This window comes from Naegleria lovaniensis, assembly GCF_003324165.1.
Source record: "Naegleria lovaniensis strain ATCC 30569 chromosome Unknown tig004, whole genome shotgun sequence".
Lineage (NCBI taxonomy): Eukaryota > Heterolobosea > Eutetramitea > Acrasida > Naegleriidae > Naegleria > Naegleria lovaniensis.
In genome coordinates this window covers 1-19,530 of record NW_025407826.1, presented here as the reverse complement: position 1 = coordinate 19,530, position 19,530 = coordinate 1, and the positions used below count along the sequence as shown (strand labels likewise).

The window sequence follows — 19,530 nt, the reverse complement described above, 5'->3', positions numbered from 1 at the left end:
GAATCACACGTGCGAATCGTTTAGGATGGTAAAAAGCTCATCTTCTCAAGCTGGCAGTATCAACGCTACACTCATGATACCCCACCTTCATCATGTAGCGTTACTCAGCGTCCTTTTATTGACACTTCTTTTTCACACAACCTCTATCTCTGCATGGTCCTATCAACAACAAGTCGTAGCCAGCTATTCGTCTGGAAATCCAGCTTTTGGATCGATTACCTTTGGACCTAAAACTCAACAGATTTATATTGCAGGTGGTTCCAAGAGAAAGATCTACAAACTATCTGGCACGACCATCTCCGAGTTGTTTGGTGCTGCCTTGGGTTTTGACATTGATTTAGTAACTGAAGCATCAACGACCAACGGATCGGCTCCGTCTGATTTCGATTTGGGCTATTTTGCTCCTCTTGGAAACACAGCATCTCCAATTTCTTATTATCTATGGGATGGAACCAGTGGAAGTTCTGGAACAGGATCAAACTATGGTAATACTGGAACAGGGCTTTGTGCATTAAAGATTTCTGATATCCAACTAGGATCAGACCCAGCCTTGATTGAGTACGACCGAACCTACTTTATCACAGAAAATTCAGGTAGTGTGGTTTTTGGTGTCACTAGAAAAACGCCTACCAACTCGGTGACTCTTTTTTCTGGAACAAGTACAACTACCAGTGTGGATGGAGCAATTGGAGTTGCAAGCGTGAATGTACCTGGAACTGCAGTACAGGATGTTCAGTATTATAATGATAAGGTAAGTTGGATTTGTTGTTGCTGCTCATGATGCATCTCATTTGTCTTTGAATATAAGCTCTACTTTATGGAGCCTTACAAGTTGAGAGTGTTTTCACCAGTAAGCAATCCAGGTTCAGCAACAATTACTACACTTTCTTCTTCCTTTGGTGTTCTTCCTGCTTTTTTATCCAATCTTAATAATTATGTAAGTTTTGTTGTGCACGCTTCCTTATTATTGCAATATCATCCACCCTTTTTTTGAATACTTACTATTTTACTTATCAGCTTTTCATTTCCAATGCATACACTGTCAAAGTGATTGATACCACCAACAATGTGCTTGCCACAATTGCTGGAACAGGAGTTTCACCTGGCACAGGTGTCGACACTTCAACCTCTTCTGCAACCTCTGTGAATATCAATCCAAAAGGAATTGTTGTCACAGAAAATGGAACCATTTACTTTGCAGAAGGATATTACATTAAAAAGCTGAATCCAGTTTGTGACACCAATGAAGATTTGGCTATCAATTCCTTCCCACCTTGTAATTGTAAAGCAGGATATTCAAGAAGTGCTTTTAACGGAACTTGTACTCCGACATGTTCTCCTGCGTGCCAAAACGGAGGATCATGCACTGGTCCAAATACTTGTACATGTGTGGGATCTTGGACAGGTGCACAATGTACCATTCCAAAATGTAATGGAACGGCACAGGGACAAGCTGGAGTTTGCAACAATAGAGGATCGTGTGACGGGCCAGAAATTTGTAGATGCTCGGATTCTAATTCTTGGGGAGGGCAATATTGTCAATTGCCAAAATGTAATGGTACCTTACAAAACGTAACAGGAGTGTGCAATGGACAAGGATCTTGTGACGCTCCAAATGTGTGTCGATGCACCAATCCATCCTATGGCGGTCCATTTTGTGAATTCCCAATATGTTATGGAATTTTAGCTAATTTTGCCTCCCAAGTTTGTAGTGGAAGAGGAAATTGCAGTTCACCAAATAATTGCACTTGTACTAACCCGAGTGAATGGGGTGGTACAGAATGTCAATTTCCAAAATGTAACAATATTCTACAAGGTCAAGCTGGAGTATGCAACAATAGAGGAACATGTGATGCTCCGAATGTCTGTCGATGCTCGGATTCTAATTCTTGGGGAGGGCAATATTGTCAATTGCCAAAGTGTAATGGTACCTTACAAAACGTAACAGGCGTGTGCAATGGACAAGGATCTTGTAACGCTCCAAATGTTTGTGCATGTACAGATACTTCTCGTTGGGGAGGTCAATTTTGTGACATTCCCAAATGTTATGGAACTTTAGCCAATTTGACCTCGGTGTGCAATTTTGGCAATGGAACTTGTATCAATCCAAATACCTGCCAATGTAAAATTCCGACGTCCTACACCGGTACACAATGTCAATACCCCATTTGTTATGGCATTCCATCTAACAACGCGAGCTCTTGCAGTGGAAGAGGTTCTTGCATTTTACCAAACACTTGTAAATGCCATGCGGGATATTACGGAACTAAATGTGAAAGTACGACATGTGCCGGAATAGCCTCCGATAATTCAACTGTTTGTAATGGCAATGGAAATTGCGTGGCGTTCAATAATTGTCAATGTAACTCAGGTTATGGTCCTCCCTCCACTTGTGAAATGCCTATGTGTTTTGGGTATTTGGCGAATGACTCCAGAGTGTGTAATAACAGTCGTGGAGTTTGTATTGCACCCAATGATTGTCGACCAAAGGATCCAATTTGTTATGGAAAGACGAAGAATGACACGACTGCTTGTAGTGGAAATGGTAAGTGTTACAGTGTTGCTATTGGAATTCCAAATTATTTAACACCATTTCTTTTTACAACCAATGACATTTTCCAACATAGGTACATGTATCGATTGGGATGTCTGTCAATGCAAAACTGGTTACTATGGCCAACAATGTGAGTTATGGCAATGTAACGGAAAGGCCTATAATGCTTCGGATGTTTGTTCCGGTCATGGAAAATGTATCTCCATGAATCAATGCTCATGTTCCAGTGGCTGGTACAATCCCTATTGTGACGTGGCCATGTGTAATGGAATTCTCGCAAATGCTCCAGAGGTCTGTAACTACAAGAACGGTACCTGTTCCTCACCTGGACCATGTTCATGCAATTCTGGGTATGCTGGTGTTGATTGTAGCGTGCCTATTTGTTTTGATCAATTAGGAAATTCTAGTAGTGTCTGTTCGTCGAGAGGATCCTGTATTTTGAAAGATACATGTTTGTGTGATACAAACAAATATGCTGGAAATCAATGCCAATATGTCAAATGTTTTGGAATTTCATCAGCAAACTCTTCTCAAGTGTGTAGTGGAAATGGAACTTGTGTGGATGTGGACACATGCCAATGTAAAGCTGGATATGGTGGGTCCAAATGTGACATTGTCAAATGTTCGAACATTTTGGCAACGAATAGCACAGTGTGTAGTGGTAGAGGAGTTTGTTATGGAGTGGACAAATGCCAGTGTGATTCTCAATATTTTGGGTCGAATTGTGAATCTACTACTTGTTACGGAATTCCATCCAACAACGCAAGTGTTTGTAATTTCCAAAATGGAACATGTAATGCCTTTGACCAGTGTTCATGCAATGCAGATTTTGTGGGTCCTCAATGTCAACTAGCATTCATTCCATCGAGTGGTATTTTATTGAGTTTTAATGGAAGCAAAGATTATGCAAATGAAACTTCCACTCTGCTCTCGCTTTCGATTAATTCTCTCTCGTTTACAAGGTGGTACAGTGGTCGAGTGGTAAGAGCCTCTTTCGAATATGAATTGAATAATCGAGTAGTTGCTTCTGTGGACAGAGATTTATCCTCGGGAAATTCTAAATTGGATCTTGTTGTACCGGCATTCAATGATGTAGGAACAGTGAAAGCATTTGTGACCTTGAGAGATTTATCCTCGAGTGTGACAATTTCCAATCGAGTAGCGTCCTCTTCCTCTTTAACCATTGAAGCTCGTGCCACTATACCTCCTCGTGGTAATTCGAATGGTGGAAATGACAATGCAGGAGCCATTGCTGCAGGAGTGGTCGTTCCATTGGTAGCCATTGGAGCTGTGGCCGGAGTGACAGCAACCATTGTCTCGGTTGTAGTTTTCATGAAAAAGAAAGCAGCTGCAGCCACTGCTCGAGAAATTGCAACAGCAAAAGCCGTTGATGTGGAATTGGGTAATTAATTCAGTAAAAGAATGAACGCTCTTAAAATTGAAAGCAAATGTTCAAAAGGGATGGTTGATCTACAACTTTTGATTTTCGTTGAATAATAAGTGAAAACTGTTATAAAGCAAAATGATGATTAAGGAAATTGTTAAGAAGCAACAACCAACATTCATGGAAGCTTGTTAAAGGATTATCTATTACCAACTTTTTCGAAAAGATACAGCGTACCTTTCTTAAATCTTATAGCGAACATGTTGAATACTGACTATACCACAAGGCCTAGCTGGGAGAGAGTTGTTGATACTTCCATTGAGCTGGAATATGAAGAAATTTTCAATTTGGCTGGTGAACAACCACATGTTGTTCGAAATACGAACAATGAAACTCTCTGGATGCCAACGAATATTGAAGGAAGAGGGTGCTATTGTTCTATTTGTGAGAAATGGGAAGATGGGGAATATGGGAAGCATCTCTTATCGTCAACTCATAAAGAAAAGTATAGCAACCTTTGTAGAACAGGACTTCGTTTCACTTGCTTGCGACAACCTCCATGTGGAGAGCTTGTATTGATGCCTTTGCAAACTAATGACTTTGATGAGTAGTGGTTGAAATTACGAAATGATGACCAAGTTAGAAAAAACTACAAAGATGGGAGAATTGAAACAAACGAATCCATTCGTTGCAAATTCGATCATTGGGTCAAGTGTTGCGAGTATGGTGGAATTGGAGCATGGGTTGTGAAGAGTCGACAAGATTCCAAACTTATCGCTTCTGTGGATGTGTTGCATGTGAAAGAGACAAATGTTATTGGCTATTTCGTAAATCCCAATTATCGCCGGCATGGTATTGGGTTCAAAATGTTATGCTGTATCAAGGAACGGTATTTATCTCAGCAAAACTTGTACAACACCCAAACATTGAATAGAAAGCCTTGCAAAATTGAAATTACATTTTCTCCAGAAAATGAATGCATGTGGTGGGTGTTAGAATTGGTCAATAAGTGTCCAAGTCTTGAACTCAAACAAGTATTTGCGTTGGAGTATAATGCGTACAAAGTTCTTTGTCGTGTTAATGTTCAAGATATTTTGGACTCGGATTACTGGAGCCATGCGATCACCAAAGTCGAAACAACTATTGCAGCAACCATTGGTCAGTAAAATTAGGTTGAAAATATATTGGTTATCAATTCCGTTCTTTCATTCTGTAATATTCTTGGCAGTTTCCCATTTTCTATATTCATTTGTTCTCACCAATCTCATATAGGTATCTTTGATATTGATCATGAGAGGAATCATGACTGCTTCACGCAACGCATTAAATCGAATATCTTCATTCTTCTTACAAGATTCCACAAGGTCGTAAAATGCTTTCTTTGTTTCGTGTGAAAAATTAATCTCATTCTTGGAAAATGGTTTCATAAAGTTGTTAGCAAGGAAATCTAAATCCGATAAACTCAGTCTGGGATTTGGATCGAGACTCTTCTTTTCCATTTCTTTCACCTTTTCATAAAAGTAAATATTTTCCAAACTCATTTCCTTTTCTGCAAACTCTTTGAGTAATGTCATAAATCCAACATCGGCTAATTTCTTGTCCAGTTCTTCCTGTTCTTTTGGAGCTTTGAAGAAGAGCAGTTTTAGCAGCTCAAAAATTAATGCAACTCCTCCAAAATACATAAATCCAAGTGTCAAATTGATGAAAGAAATAATACCATTGTAAGCTGGAATTTGGTTGGCATTTGTGAACAAGCTCACAGAAATTAAGATGGCATTCATGGTAACAAACAATGAATCAAATCGAAGATACAATGGATCATCAAAGAATAGAAAATATAAAATTCCTTTGGCCTTAATCGTCGGAATGCTCAAAATCACATTGATCAAAACAATCAATAACGAAATGGCAGCAAACGTGATGGAAATCAAACTCAAAGTCATTGAAGAAACGTATTGAGAGTTGAAGCTAAAGAATTCTTGTCGATAGGCTGCAATTGGAACCAACGCAACGACACATGCAACAATAAATCCTAACACTAAAGCTGCAGTAATTCCACAAGTCTTGCTCACTAAAAATTTGACAGCTTTCACTTGTTGTTCATTCTTGCATTTCTTCAAAATATTGTACAAATTTCTCAAAATTAGAAAACGAGCCATAATGGTGTAATAAATGGTAATACTGTATGCGGAGGTGAAATAAATGACAATGAACTGAAACATGAAACATGGTTTTGCAACCTCAAATAATTGAACAACCATGAATATATACAGAAGTATTGGACATGCATAGGGAATGATCAATCTTTTTCGAATACTTGGCTTGTTTCGAAAGAGAATTAAGAGTGGCCAATAAAAAATTAAGGAAAGTCCAATAAACACTCCTGTGGAGGCGGCGATGGGATCATACTGAGGAGAGGGTGTTGGGCTGTTTCTATCTTCCCACATGCATTGTGAAGTGGAGCATGAATAACAGGAAGCTGGAAAAATCATTGAGCTTAATGAGGAGCTTAGTGTTGAACTTGTTTGAATCTTTAAAGAATCAAACACGTCTGTCGTGATATTGGATTTCAATTGTTGTAAAGCCAATTGATAATAGGTATGATTGACATTCATTGGATTTTGGAAGTAAATCGAAAAAGCACGAGAGTCCATCTCTGTCAAGTTCACAAATCCGTAACCAGCTCGAATGATGGCATAATCATGTGAAATGTAAAAAGAATTGCAGAATGAGAGGGGAATGAACATGAGATTGACCAATTGTGCCATTGCTGCATACAATGCTTGTGTGGCAATTCGTTCCATAGATGCAAAATCATTGGTTGTGGAGGAATTGAGCATTAGCACTTCATAGGGACCAATATTCACCAGATTGATATCACTCGAGACATTTGTCAGTGATTTAAATTTACGCTCTCCCAAATAACAATCTCTATTTTGTCGAAACATGATTGTAAAATACGAATCTGTAGTTACCAGTGCATCAAAGTATTCAAAAACACTTCCCATCCAACAATCAGCTTCAGGTCGATCCATTCTTTCAATTCTGTAATCATGGAGGGTTGAATTTAATCCCAATAATTTTTCCACATACGATGCTTGTAATCCAATGATGGTGTGAACTCCAATGACCACATGTCGTTGAGATGCCACTTGTTGTAATTGTTGAATGGACGTAAAACCAGCATTGACATCTCTGATATTTCTTCTTTTTAAGCTTGACAGTATAAGAGAGGATGTTGTTCCAATGGCCGTCATTGTTGGTAGTAACATTGTACTTGTGGAAGCATTCATGGTGATTGAAATTATGGAAGGCAATGCGCTGGAAGGTGTTGATTGAAATGCGTCAACTGTTGGATGATGAGCACCATGGAAAGTGAATGGTTGTGAGAGGGAGTGTGAGAGACCTCGTGGCGACGTCATCATTCTAAATGTTGTGTACGGTGAAGAAGATATTGCCTTGTGAGGGAATGGAATAGGAATTGCTTGTACGTGGAATGAGTGGTTGTGTTCAATACTCGTATTGAAAAGCAAAAGATAAAAAGTGATCATGATGAACCAACACCATGCCCTTTTGCAATACTTCAAAGACAACACCATGAAATGTTCCTTGAGTAATTGACGTTTCGACATTTTTTTGTCTTGACAAGGCTAGTGAGAAAATGGAGTGCACATTTTGATCTCTTCGTGAATTTGTGTCCCGTTTTGACATTTGTTTAGCTAGAAACGTGTCAATATTACCATGTCCAGAATGGCTCTTGTGGTTGATGAGTTATGGATGTTGGTCACAATGATATGTGCAAAAGAAATCACTGAAAAATTCCTCACTGATTTTCTTTGAATGCTCGTTTGAAGCCCATGCATATAAACACTGACATCATGGATTATTTTCTTTCACATGCGTTTGTATAGATGCAAGTATTCTCTTTTGTGCATCCATGTATTTAACGAGTCATCACACTCCAAATTTGTAAAAACATGGCACCACAAACTACGCCTGAGCGTAAAGTGCAAAAACTGACGAAGAAAAAATTCGGCTCGTTTTAGTAAGTCCCGGAGTCAAAAAAAATGGAGTGATTGGTCTGTGGTGTTGTTTTCTGCTTCTCACACAAAAAAACACACCAACAACACACACAACATGGAAGCTGAATTAGTGGTCATTGAAGAGGGCACTGTGCCTCTATACTGTGTAAGTAATTGATTATTACCACAACAACAACATCATCAAACAACAATTTCAACACCTACACTAATCTTTACCTCAGCTTGGTGTTTCTGATTGTGATTCGAGTTGCGAAACAAATACTAATCACGTAAGTACTAGTGAATATCGTTCACCTTGTATTGATCTCAATTATCAAGGCCAATGAATCACCAGCATTGGATAGCCAATCCACAACGAACCAGAGTACGAACAATGTAAGTATTATGTTTGTCCAGTATTCAGCAGTAACATATTTCACAAGATTCCTTCATCATCAAGCATCGAAATGAACCCTTCTCACCCATCATCACCAGTAATGACTACCTCTACAGTATGTTTCAAATTTGTTACAATGTGTTTGCTTAACTTGTTCAGGAATGGATCTTCACAGACGAAACTATATCATTTCCACCTTGCTGTCTGTTGCCTAGCACAAGCAGCTTCTCTGGTATTGTTGATGAGACACAATGTACGATAACACCAAACAACAAATGTGATGATGACAATATTTCCCAACAGAGCAAAAAACGAAAATCAAGAACCACAGATGAAGCTGCTGAAGACACTCACAAGGAATATCAATTCACTTTAGAGAAAGGACTGTTTGAATTTGTACCAAAATATAATTCCTTTAAAGAAGTACCAGATGAGAAGAAACAAATTTATGGAATTATATGGGAACAGTTCGCCAAATGTGCAAGAAATATTATTTATCAACATCTACAGATGAGATGTTCAAACTCCATCAGCCATGAAACGGTTGGATGTTGCAACCCAAACGTGTTTTATCTTGCTCTGAGGGGAACAAAGGCTAAATATTACCAATGGTATCAAGACATTTTGTGGAATGGCCTAAAGAAGAGACAGAAGTGCATTCAATTCAGATTTACTGACAGTGTTCCTCCTTTAGACAAATGCAAGCATTGGTCTGAGTTGGAAATTACTCACTCACGTCTTACACGTAAATTCGGAAAGAAGATTACGAAACACAAGATGAAAATTGTATACATTTCTCTCACATGTAATGTGGAAACTAATCAAGTGTGGACATCGTTCAAGTTTGACAAAGAATTCGAGTTTGTACAATAAAACAATTAAATTCAATCCTCAATACACTCTAAATCACAAAAAATGTAATCAAATTGAAACTTTTCATCACCGTCCACAAACCAAACCACATCTAACAACAACTTTTTTGAAGGTCAATCATATGGACTTTCAAATCAAAATCACCACACATGGTGTTCCTCTCCATTATCTTCTTTCAATGTGCAATCACCGTCATCTACCGGTTTCAGTAGCATTAATCCCGGCTCTTTTGATTCACCAAGAACATCACACCATCTTTCGAAAGAATTTATGAAGATCTGATACAACCAAACCAATCCAATTCAATGAGCTATCAGAATATCCCTATTCAATATGGAGGATGTGAACATTTATTTCAAAATCATCAATCCTATTATCCACAATCTTCTCATAATTTCTCCACAATCCAACATAACCTTGACAATCCGAACACATTATCATCTCAACCTTCACAACATGAAACCAATCAAACCAACATTCAAACACACAACAAAATACAACAATTACTTTGTCGATAAGCTAGCTTCACTCGCATAAAACAAAAGCGAGGAGGTCCACCGAGCACAGAAAACAAATTGAAAATAATTAATAATATTATTGATAATACTGATCTCAATTTCTCTCAGTTAAGCTCCAAGGAGATGCTGTTATTAAATTAAAGAACAAGAGTTTTTGCTTTTTGTTGTAATTTAATTTTTCAAGTTGACATTAATTTTCACTCCAAAAAAAATGCCTTCACCAAAAGATGAGGTCGAGTATTTTAAATCACACACCTAAACTACGATTACACAGCAACAACGTGGAACAACTTTGATGTAACTTAGATACCAAGTGATCAGTACAAAAGATGGATTTTTATCGTGTAACGAGAAACTTGTTGAACGGTGTAATGACGGTGAATGTGAGTATTATCATCAACAATCAACCAATCCTTGTATAACGAAAGGCTGAAGAGAATTGCTTTCGAAACGTTAGTAACTGGCTTTGGTACAATAGGTGTGGTCATAATCAGGAGGAGGTTCACTTTTAATGAACGAACGTCAGCACTACTGAATAAAACTTTACAAGATTCTGAACCAATCCCGGAGTTTCTGCATTTCGTTGTCAAAAAATTTTTGCCTTTTTGAGTCGAATTTTTTCGCTGGTAGTTTTCTTATGGCGTAGTTTGTGGTGCCACACTAGATGAAACGGAGAGATGGCCCCACACTTCTTTGATGATAGTGCTGACAAGGATATTGTTTTTAATGGACCATGATGCATCGGAATGTGTTCATTCTTTTCTGAAATTCATCTCTCAAAGCTTTCTCTCCTCCTTAGGTCTTACGCTTTTGGTTCATCATTGACTGATTTTTTTTAAACAGAATTACCCACTCCAAATTGGAAAATTAATGACACCTAAAGAGTACACTATTTAAAAGACAGCATTCACATTTGTGCCATACCATTGCTCGCAAAGGAAATCGAATCTGAGTAGTGACGAACCAAATCTAAAGACCTTTAAAAACGTGCACGTTTTATTGTGAACACACGGAATAGGTCATACAAAAAAAAATAGATATGCAGCGTTTTATCACAACACTTGTCGTGATATGGCTCATTGTCTCGACGATCCTTTCTCTTACGCTAGCATCTCCAACTCCATTCACCCTCACCTCTTCTTCTATACAACACAAACAAGAACAACCACTAGGCTTCAAGAATATTCTCGTTTTATGTTTACCATTTGCGGGACATGTTACCCCTCACATTGAATTAGTAGAAAGTCTTGCATACAGAGAAAAGATTGGAAATATTACCTTTGCAAATGTGGAACTTGCAAAGCCGTTCATCAGAAACCTTGAAGATAAGAAGAACGCTGTACGAATGAGTCAAGACGATGCTAGTCATCCATTTACTAAAATTCACATTCACTACTTGAATGACAAAAATTTGGATTTCAACACTCCTACAAAATATGAACAAATCACAACAGAGATGGACTCGCTACCAGACGATAAGGTGCGAGAGATCATGATCAATCGATTGCTAGCTCCTTACCAAAAACTACTACTAGATCAATTGGAAGTTGTTGAGGTCCATGAGGGAAGTGTTTTGAGAGTACTTGCATTTGGTACGCAAGCAGCATTGTCTACTACTGAACACATCAAAAGATTTATCAGAATTAAGGAAGATCCCTCTCAAACGTTATTTGAGTATGTTGTGGTTGACAATTTTCTCACAGGTATTGCTGCCGTTGTCGCCAGATATAATGTAGCCTGTACCAAAATTTTCAGTTCCATAATGAACGACCCATTGAGACATCCAACGCTTAATGCTCCAAAACTAGAGTATTTTACGCATTTTAGACACAGATTACAAATACCCATGTTTATCAAGAAAGATCTTGCAATTTTTAACCAAATCAGGAGTGAAATTGGTGCTAATTACTTTGATATTAATGATGTCAAATCAAGTGATGTCAAGTGTGCTAGAATTCAAACAAGTAGTTTAGGACTAAATTATGCTTCATCAAGTACACAACAACCAAATTCGTTCCTCGTGGGAGCTTTTATTAGCCAGAAGAATTTGCAAGCAGAAATTAACAAACTCAATCGTATGTCTCTTGATGCCGACAATAAGGAATATTATAGGATTGTTGAGTGGATGAATAGCCAAAATGAAATACTGTTGGCCATATTCGGATCGACCATGAAACTCAAGGAATTCGAATTGAAAGAGCTGTTGGAGGCGTTTAATAATTCTTTAAGACAAACTACACTTTCGATCGTGCTGGCACTTGGATCCACAAACTTGATGCATTTCAACAAATTACAGCATTCTCACCCATTACTCATTGATGCGTTATTATCTCATCCAAGATTCAAGTTACTTACAAGCTTTGTACCACAAAAAGCTCTTCTCTCTTTTGAAAATGTGAAAGTTATGATCACTCATTGTGGAGCCGGTAGTGTTAATGAAGCCATATATTTTGGAAAACGCTTGATTGGCATTCCCTATGATTATGACCAATTTAGAGTAGCTAATATGATTCAAGAGACCAGAGTTGGTGTTTCAATCATTACCTCCAAAGATGAAAAGGGAAAATGGGCTGCTGATACTGTATATGAAGCTATTATCACTTTGCTTTACTCGAATGAAAGCAATAACTTCAGACAACAAGTTCACAAAATGCAAACTTTATCAAGGTATGCTGGTGGAGTTGAACGAGCAGCTGAAATTATTGAGATGATGACACAACTCGAAGGCGATTTATCTTGGGCTATTGTTGACAAACATTTGACTTGGTATCAATTCTTTTTCATTGATGTCATTGGATTTTATCTTGCAGTGGTGATATCTTTGATAGTTGGAGGTTGTAAATTAGGGTTTCATTGTTGTAATAAGAAAACTTCTTTGAAGAGACACAATATGCCCTATTATTATAACTATGAAAATCTATCTAAGTGACATACTCTACCATTCATTATGGGAATATGATGGAATTTATGGCAAGCACACAATAGTGGGCCATACTTTGAACGTACAATTAATTATTGTGACAGAAATGGGAATGAGTGACAACTGATTCAAGTATCCTGGCCTTTCTGATGGGATCATAATGCTTGTCGAATTCAACTCATTATTTTCAACAATTCCATAAAAATTTAATCATTTAGAATAAGAGAAAAGTGAAAATGATATGAAACCTAAACAAAAAGGGTTATATCAAGAACATGATGCCTTGACAACTACATCACCAGCCTCTTAGCAATCGCAATGATATCGCTACTTAAAAAAATTGTCTCAGTAAAGCAATGCGGTTATTAAAATTTTACTAACAGACTCAAAAAGATTGGGAACCGTATTTACATTGATACTGGGTTGATTCTTGTCAAAACATCCATAGCAATCATAGACTCTCACATTGGTTAAACGCGAGCCAAAATTCACCAGCGAGTTTGTTGGTGTGTGTTTGATTTGATAGATGGAACTTCAACCGTTGTGTTGTTGCAATCTTGAGCTTACAACAGTCGCTCTTGCAGAGATTTCGTACATCTTTCCAACTGCCTTCAATTTTCAAGGCCTCTCCCACTGTGAATGATTCAATTGCCTCATGTGTAAAGAACAATTTTTAACATCCAACAATGCTGCCTCACACACACGTTCAAATTAGAAGTAAATTTTGAAATGACAAGTGAAACGATTTAAATCCCTTTGCAACTTTCATGAAACATTTTGAAAAAAATGTTCACAACACATCCTCCATGCGATTACTCGCTCGACAACTTACCAGAAGAAATTTTAGCTCATGTATGCAGCTTCTTGCTCGGAACGGTGATATTACCAGACAATCATCACGACGAAGAAAATGCCATCTCCATGCTGAATACCACCGATCAGGATCGATATTTTGCAGTGGATACTTTAGAGTATATTGGCTTCTCACATTACAATAATGTTAAAACCAAGAATTCTTTTTTAAATTTAAATGAACTTGAGTTGGCTCACCGATTGATTCCGATATGTGGTGTCAACAAAAAACTCCGTGACAAAATTAGACAAAACATGTTTTTGCAATATCATATACGAGCCTACACTGCAAATATGCTCAAATTTGTTATGTGTGGAAATGATCAACAAAAATCCTCCTTTGGTCTTCCTGTGCTTGAAGTTCCATATGACTATGGTTATTTTTCATCGGTGCTTGATGTAGAGTCTTCTCAAATCTTTTCGAATACTTCAACCTTTGTGAAACCAAAAAAACGGTCAAATATGTATTGCTATTCTTTGGAGCTCGAGGTAGCCAAATCATTCATTCATTTTATGAAGTGTGTTTTTGGAGAAGATAATTGTAGGGTAATGGTGAAAAAGTTGGTTCTTCCATGTATTCATGCGAAAATATTTTTCGAAATGTTGGCTCTTTTTATTGATGAGTTTCCATGTGTTGAGCACTTGATCATTGTAGAGAAGATTAGATTTAGTGACTGTTTACGATTTCAATCAGAGATCAAGAAGGAGTTTGATCTTTCTTTGGCCAAAATCTCTCTACCAAAGTTGAAAAATTTAAAGAGTTTGGTGATTGAAGGATCAAAAATTTCTCAATCCATTCGAGATATTCTCTTAGATTGGGGAAAAGATACAATTGAACATTTTACTGTTGATTCTGAGCTCACTGTGCAACAAGTGAGACACATTTTCTCTTCATGTTCTCAGTTAAAGACGTTTGGATGTTTTGGAATGGACATTCATGCATCGGATTTTTCAAAGAAAAAGTGTCGTGACTATATTAATTATTTTGAAGATCATTTTACAAAGATTAGAAAGTACTACTGTGATGTCTTTCATTCAGGATCCTTTTTTCATGATTTTTTCTCAAAGAACGCAATGTTCAACTTAGCCAACACTATTGAAGAATTATTTATTTCTGCACAACATAGTAACATTATCCTCTCAGAAGATTTTCATTTTCCAAACTTAAGGAGCCTTGTGGTCAAATACGGCAGTTTGACTTTGGATGGCGTTGAAATGCCAAATCTTAGACGATTAATTTCGTTTTCTACTGTATCAGTTACGGAAAAGCAAAAGCCGCTAACAAAGTTGGAACATGTTTGCTTTCAAGACTTTCCATTGAAACAACTTTGTATGAACCCTCATCTACAATGTTGTCACTTTTTCCAATATGCAAAAATTACGTTATCAGATAATTCTTCTATTCATTCTATTAGAACTCACCATTGTACGGATATTTCAATTAATAACCTTTCCAATCTCAAGAATTTGAACCTTTGTGGAAATGCTCAGAAATTAGTGATCAAAAATCAGGAGCGTATAGAAAATATAAATCTCGGTCCTCATGGCCAAACGGTTACGTTGCTAAATATTGAACTCAAGGAATGTGATACTTTTGAGATTGGATATTTGGATTTACTAATAGAAAGGTTTTACATTAGCAAAATTGGAACTTTGCATTTCCAATTTTCGACAAAGCTCTTTTCGCTTCTCTCGCAAACGAATTTTAAAGGATCAACTGTTAAGATTCTCAAAATTTATAGTATTGACGCAGTAATTATGCAGGAAAGTGTGAGAAGTAATTTTATGAGATTTCTTTCATTATTGGTAATCACAGAAAGCGTAGAGTTGGAAGTGAATAATATTTCCAACTTTTCTTCATATCATGGAAAAGCTGTTTTCCCAGCGAGTGATCATTTAGAGATTGATATTACTGAATTTCTCAACAAGCAACAATTCTGGACTCCAATCGAAGACACTCCACAAATTTTTGATTGTTATTCGGACCAAGTATCTTCACTTTGTTTTTTGCTAGATTCTGATGCGTACAATATTGCACACTGTCAACACTTGACGTCATTGGAAATAGAGAGAAGACATTACGCAACTGGATTCAGTGATCATTGTTTTATCAAATGGTCATCCATGCCTCTGTTAACACGATTGGTATTGAACAGAATTACTTTGATGAACCATTCCTCTTTTTACCATGACCGTCTACAAGGCGACATTATTACTCTTGGAGCGGTGCAAGATATTGATACAAGTAACTGTTTTGTTGATGAGTTAAATCTTGACACCTTTCCACTGTTAGAATATTTAGAAATTAGTAATTGTGAAAAATGCAAAGTTGTGGCAACCAAACATCTTTCCAACTTGGTATTTATGAAAATTACCACTGTTGGAAATCTATTTCTACATTTGCCTTCAACCTTAAGTGCTCCTAAATTGAAAACTTTGCTCGTTACCAATATTGAGAATTGGGAAGATGAATCGTGTGTTGAACTGACAAGGTGCAATAGTAAGAATATGATCGTACATCAAGTACACAAGTGTTAGAATAAGTATTTCTCTTGGTAAACTTACTAACAACAACTTACTAGTGATTTGCCGGTATGAGCAGCAAATCGGTGCATGTTTGTTCTCTGCAATAATTGGTCATGTAGTTGCGGCAAATGATCCTACCCGGCAAGATCATTAAAAAGAATAGTATTAACCAACATGTTAGTAGTAGTACCAAGACCCTCCGTCGAACTAAGGTCACTAGCAACGACCATTGTGGTGCTTTGGTTTTTGCTTGCAACAATTTCATACTCCCATGTGACAGCTCAAACAACAACATATACCATTACGACCATTGCAGGACAGGACGAAAACTTATTCAGTGCGTCTTCGTTCTTTCTAGACGGTGATGATTTATACTTTACTGATGGATGGTATCATTAAGTCAGAAAAATTAACATCCAGACTCGGAGCATGAGTGTCATTGCTGGAACAAAAGCCCCCGGTTACTTTGGTGATTCAGGTCTAGCTGTTTATGCTCAATTGAACAATCCTCTTGGAATTCATGTGAACAGGACCACAGGTAAAATCCTTATTGCTGATCCTGCCAACTTTTGCATTCGGCAAATCGATATGAAAAATAACACTGTTAATACAGTGTACAGTGGCATGCATCCAACATCTGTCGCAATGAACTCATGGTGAGGTGTTTATTTCAGATGAACAAAATCGAATCAATAAGATTTTGACAAATAGAACTTTTCTCGCGTTAACAGTACATTCTTCCTTTGTTAAATTCAGTGGCGCAGTTTCTAATGCTGTAGGTGGTACAACTTCTGTTTCTGGAAATGTTGAGTTGGTACATTTTGGCGACTGGCGATTTTCGCCAACCTCAAATGGGTACATTCTTCTCTGATGCTGACTCTGACACCTTCTCTGTGATAAAGGTTACTTCTGACGTTACTGTGACCACGACTGGATCTGGTATCTGATTGACCACTTGCACAAACCGTCGTTGGTGCAAAGGCCGTGTCTCATGTGGTCAATGCTGCTCCAACTTGTGTGGCTACAACCTTCAACGTCAATAAGGGACAAAGTGTTGACTTGTTACTTACACTCAAACTCCAAACATCTGATGCCCAATAATGACTTGCTCTCCATTTCCTTATCTGGAACTGTTTCATCGACTTTGGGTACTTTGAGTGGTTTCTGATTCTCAACTCGGCAATTCATGTGGAATTACTCTCAATGTCATTAACACTGCTCCAGTGGCTCAAAATGATGTATTTGCTGTAGCAAGAATCTAAGATGGCTTTATTATTTTTGTGATCATCAAACCAAAGAGAAGGAACGGACAAATTGAACAAACAAGCAGACAAAATTCTACTCAAATACCTAATCATTGAATCCAAAGCTTCTTTAAAAGATGTTCCAGATGCAGTTGTGGTGAGTGGATTTAAGAAAGCAGGATTAGGACTTGCAAAAGACGGATCCGAAGACGGTTGTGTGCAATGGAAGCAGGTGCAATATTGTCATTCCAAAAGTGATCTAAAAGTGATGACCCCCAATACTCTGATTTTTTCAAAATTCGACACTCCGCTCTATTAAAAATCTGTTGTATTTGAGGAACGACTGTAATCGATTCATCATTGTCATGTTCACTGCTTCCACTCTAATCATGGTTCTTTCACAAGTCAGTCTCATCGATTTAAAGGTTGTGTGAGTGGAAGAATCAATTCATCATTGCGTATGGAGGATTGAGAGGCGCCATTGCATTTGCTTTAATTTTCGTTATAAGGAATATGAAGCCTTAATCTATCGAGCGTTGAACTCATTGAAACGTTTTCGCGACAAGAAGGAAGAAGGTTGGAATGATTCTCGTGAAACACTGAGATTAACTTCTACAAAAATTGAACAACTCATCTCCATCTTGAAGAAAGATGGTACCATTGATTTTCAGAACCAGCAACACTTGACTCCTAGAAATGTGATTGCACATTGTGGTGGCCAGGTCTCGAAAACCAAGGTTGATAATCTATTGAAATACACCACCTAAAACAGACAAGCCGTTGCTGTTGAGATAATTTTCCCATATTGAATTATTTTTCGAAATTTCATAGACCAAATGTCCCTTCTTGGTAAGCACTGCATGATCAGAGAATGCTTTTTCCACCTCGTCGGCACCATTACTGTATTGTGGAATTCTGTCACTGAGAGGCGTATTAAATGATTCATTGGGATGAAATAATAATCTCAAAATCTTTCCAGTTTTCATGATATCAGTAATAGGTGTGTCCAAGGAATTTCTCTCATTCACTGCAAGTGCATTAGTGGGTGGAGAGATGTTAGTTGCTAAGTTTTCATGATATAAATTAGAAAGATCAGTTGTGGCATAGTTTTTCTGGAATTTTGTAGTGTTTCCTGTCATCCTCGTGACAGCGGCAACAACTGGAATGCACATAGGAAGTTCATTATTATCGGAAGAACGACGTACTAACATTCCTATGACATCAGGTCCTGCATGGTGGCATGGGCGTACTAAAAACTGTGGTAAAAGGTCTTTGTTGCTTCCTGTTAATGGATATTGGATTGTTTGCAATCCTTTCATATTGCAGTGTATTGTGTTAATAAGAAGTGATGAAATTTTGAAATCAGTGCTCAATGAATCTTTGGAAATTTCTGAATCTTCAACATAATAATTTGCTTGCAAATTATAGTTTTGCAAATAAGTCCCTGGAAATTGTTGCTTGAAGAATTTAAAGTGGTTCAAAATAAAATATACAGCAGCAACTTCAGAGAGAGGTGAAATATCACCAATATCGCTTAACTGCTTGTGAGAATATAAAAACCAATCACTTTGAACCTTAGATGCCTCTTGTTGAAGAGTCTTAAGTAATCTCATTCTTTCTATTGGACTGACAATCTTATATATTTTGTTAGTATAATCATAGGTATAACTCAAGCCATGTGTTAATAAGAACCTTGCAGCATTTTCTTCGTCAGAGTTTGATACACTTGTTTCTGACGAAATAACATGTTTAGCTTTTGTTAAATTTGCCTCACCAAGCAAAGCTAATCTGTAAAACAAGCTCTTATATAAGGGTTGATTAGTTTTTCCTTGACTATACTCCTTTTTTTTGTCAACTAGGTTGCAAAGAATTGTATATACAAACTCTTCAAATGATCTTATTTCAGGTGTTGTTGAGTCTTTCAACTCTAAATAAATGTCTTGAAGAAATTCTTCGCACCGTCTTGTTGGACCTTGCAAAAATGTTGCAACAAGCTTCCAAATATCTGAATTGTTGTTACGTTTTCTACTGGTATCAATAAACTTGTCTAAAAACGTTGTTACTTGTGTGGCATGAAGTATTGGAAGTGGTTTTGTAAAATGGTAGGAAAATTTTTCAAGGAATGGTTTAGAATCATCCTTCGATATTTTAGTTTCAATTCTACCTTCAACAGCACTTGCAAAGGTTGTTGTTAATATTACCCCGCCAATTGCTCTCATGTTTGAAGCGAGGAGAGTTAA

At 37.4% G+C, this 19,530-nt stretch overlaps 6 protein-coding genes across 6 annotated transcripts; 4 read left to right on the top strand and 2 right to left on the bottom strand.

Moving 5' to 3' along the window:
- Window positions 1-25: 25 nt before the first annotated feature.
- On the top strand, window positions 26-3,964 carry C9374_011222 (uncharacterized protein; the record flags this gene model as incomplete). The annotated part of the gene is made up of 4 exons (XM_044686854.1): window positions 26-751; window positions 809-937; window positions 1,018-2,545; window positions 2,628-3,964. 4 exons carry the CDS (start codon window positions 26-28, stop codon window positions 3,962-3,964), a joined length of 3,720 nt encoding a protein of 1,239 aa, XP_044554391.1.
- A 1,179-nt stretch (window positions 3,965-5,143) lies between these two features.
- C9374_011221 (uncharacterized protein) lies at window positions 5,144-7,570 on the bottom strand (the record flags this gene model as incomplete). Its single annotated transcript, XM_044686853.1, has 1 exon — window positions 5,144-7,570. The coding sequence occupies one exon, from the start codon at window positions 7,568-7,570 to the stop codon at window positions 5,144-5,146; it is 2,427 nt and encodes an 808-aa protein (XP_044554390.1).
- A 505-nt stretch (window positions 7,571-8,075) lies between these two features.
- C9374_011220 (uncharacterized protein) lies at window positions 8,076-9,230 on the top strand (the record flags this gene model as incomplete). The annotated part of the gene is made up of 5 exons (XM_044686852.1): window positions 8,076-8,126; window positions 8,203-8,250; window positions 8,300-8,356; window positions 8,404-8,472; window positions 8,517-9,230. The coding sequence occupies 5 exons, from the start codon at window positions 8,076-8,078 to the stop codon at window positions 9,228-9,230; spliced, it is 939 nt and encodes a 312-aa protein (XP_044554389.1).
- Window positions 9,231-10,787: 1,557 nt separating this feature from the next.
- C9374_011219 (uncharacterized protein) lies at window positions 10,788-12,677 on the top strand (the record flags this gene model as incomplete). The annotated part of the gene is made up of 1 exon (XM_044686851.1): window positions 10,788-12,677. One exon carries the CDS (start codon window positions 10,788-10,790, stop codon window positions 12,675-12,677), a length of 1,890 nt encoding a protein of 629 aa, XP_044554388.1.
- A 777-nt stretch (window positions 12,678-13,454) lies between these two features.
- On the top strand, window positions 13,455-16,058 carry C9374_011218 (uncharacterized protein; the record flags this gene model as incomplete). Its single annotated transcript, XM_044686849.1, has 1 exon — window positions 13,455-16,058. One exon carries the CDS (start codon window positions 13,455-13,457, stop codon window positions 16,056-16,058), a length of 2,604 nt encoding a protein of 867 aa, XP_044554387.1.
- Window positions 16,059-18,036: 1,978 nt separating this feature from the next.
- C9374_011217 (uncharacterized protein) lies at window positions 18,037-19,509 on the bottom strand (the record flags this gene model as incomplete). Its single annotated transcript, XM_044686848.1, has 1 exon — window positions 18,037-19,509. The coding sequence occupies one exon, from the start codon at window positions 19,507-19,509 to the stop codon at window positions 18,037-18,039; it is 1,473 nt and encodes a 490-aa protein (XP_044554386.1).
- Between the last annotated feature and the right edge of the window lie 21 nt (window positions 19,510-19,530).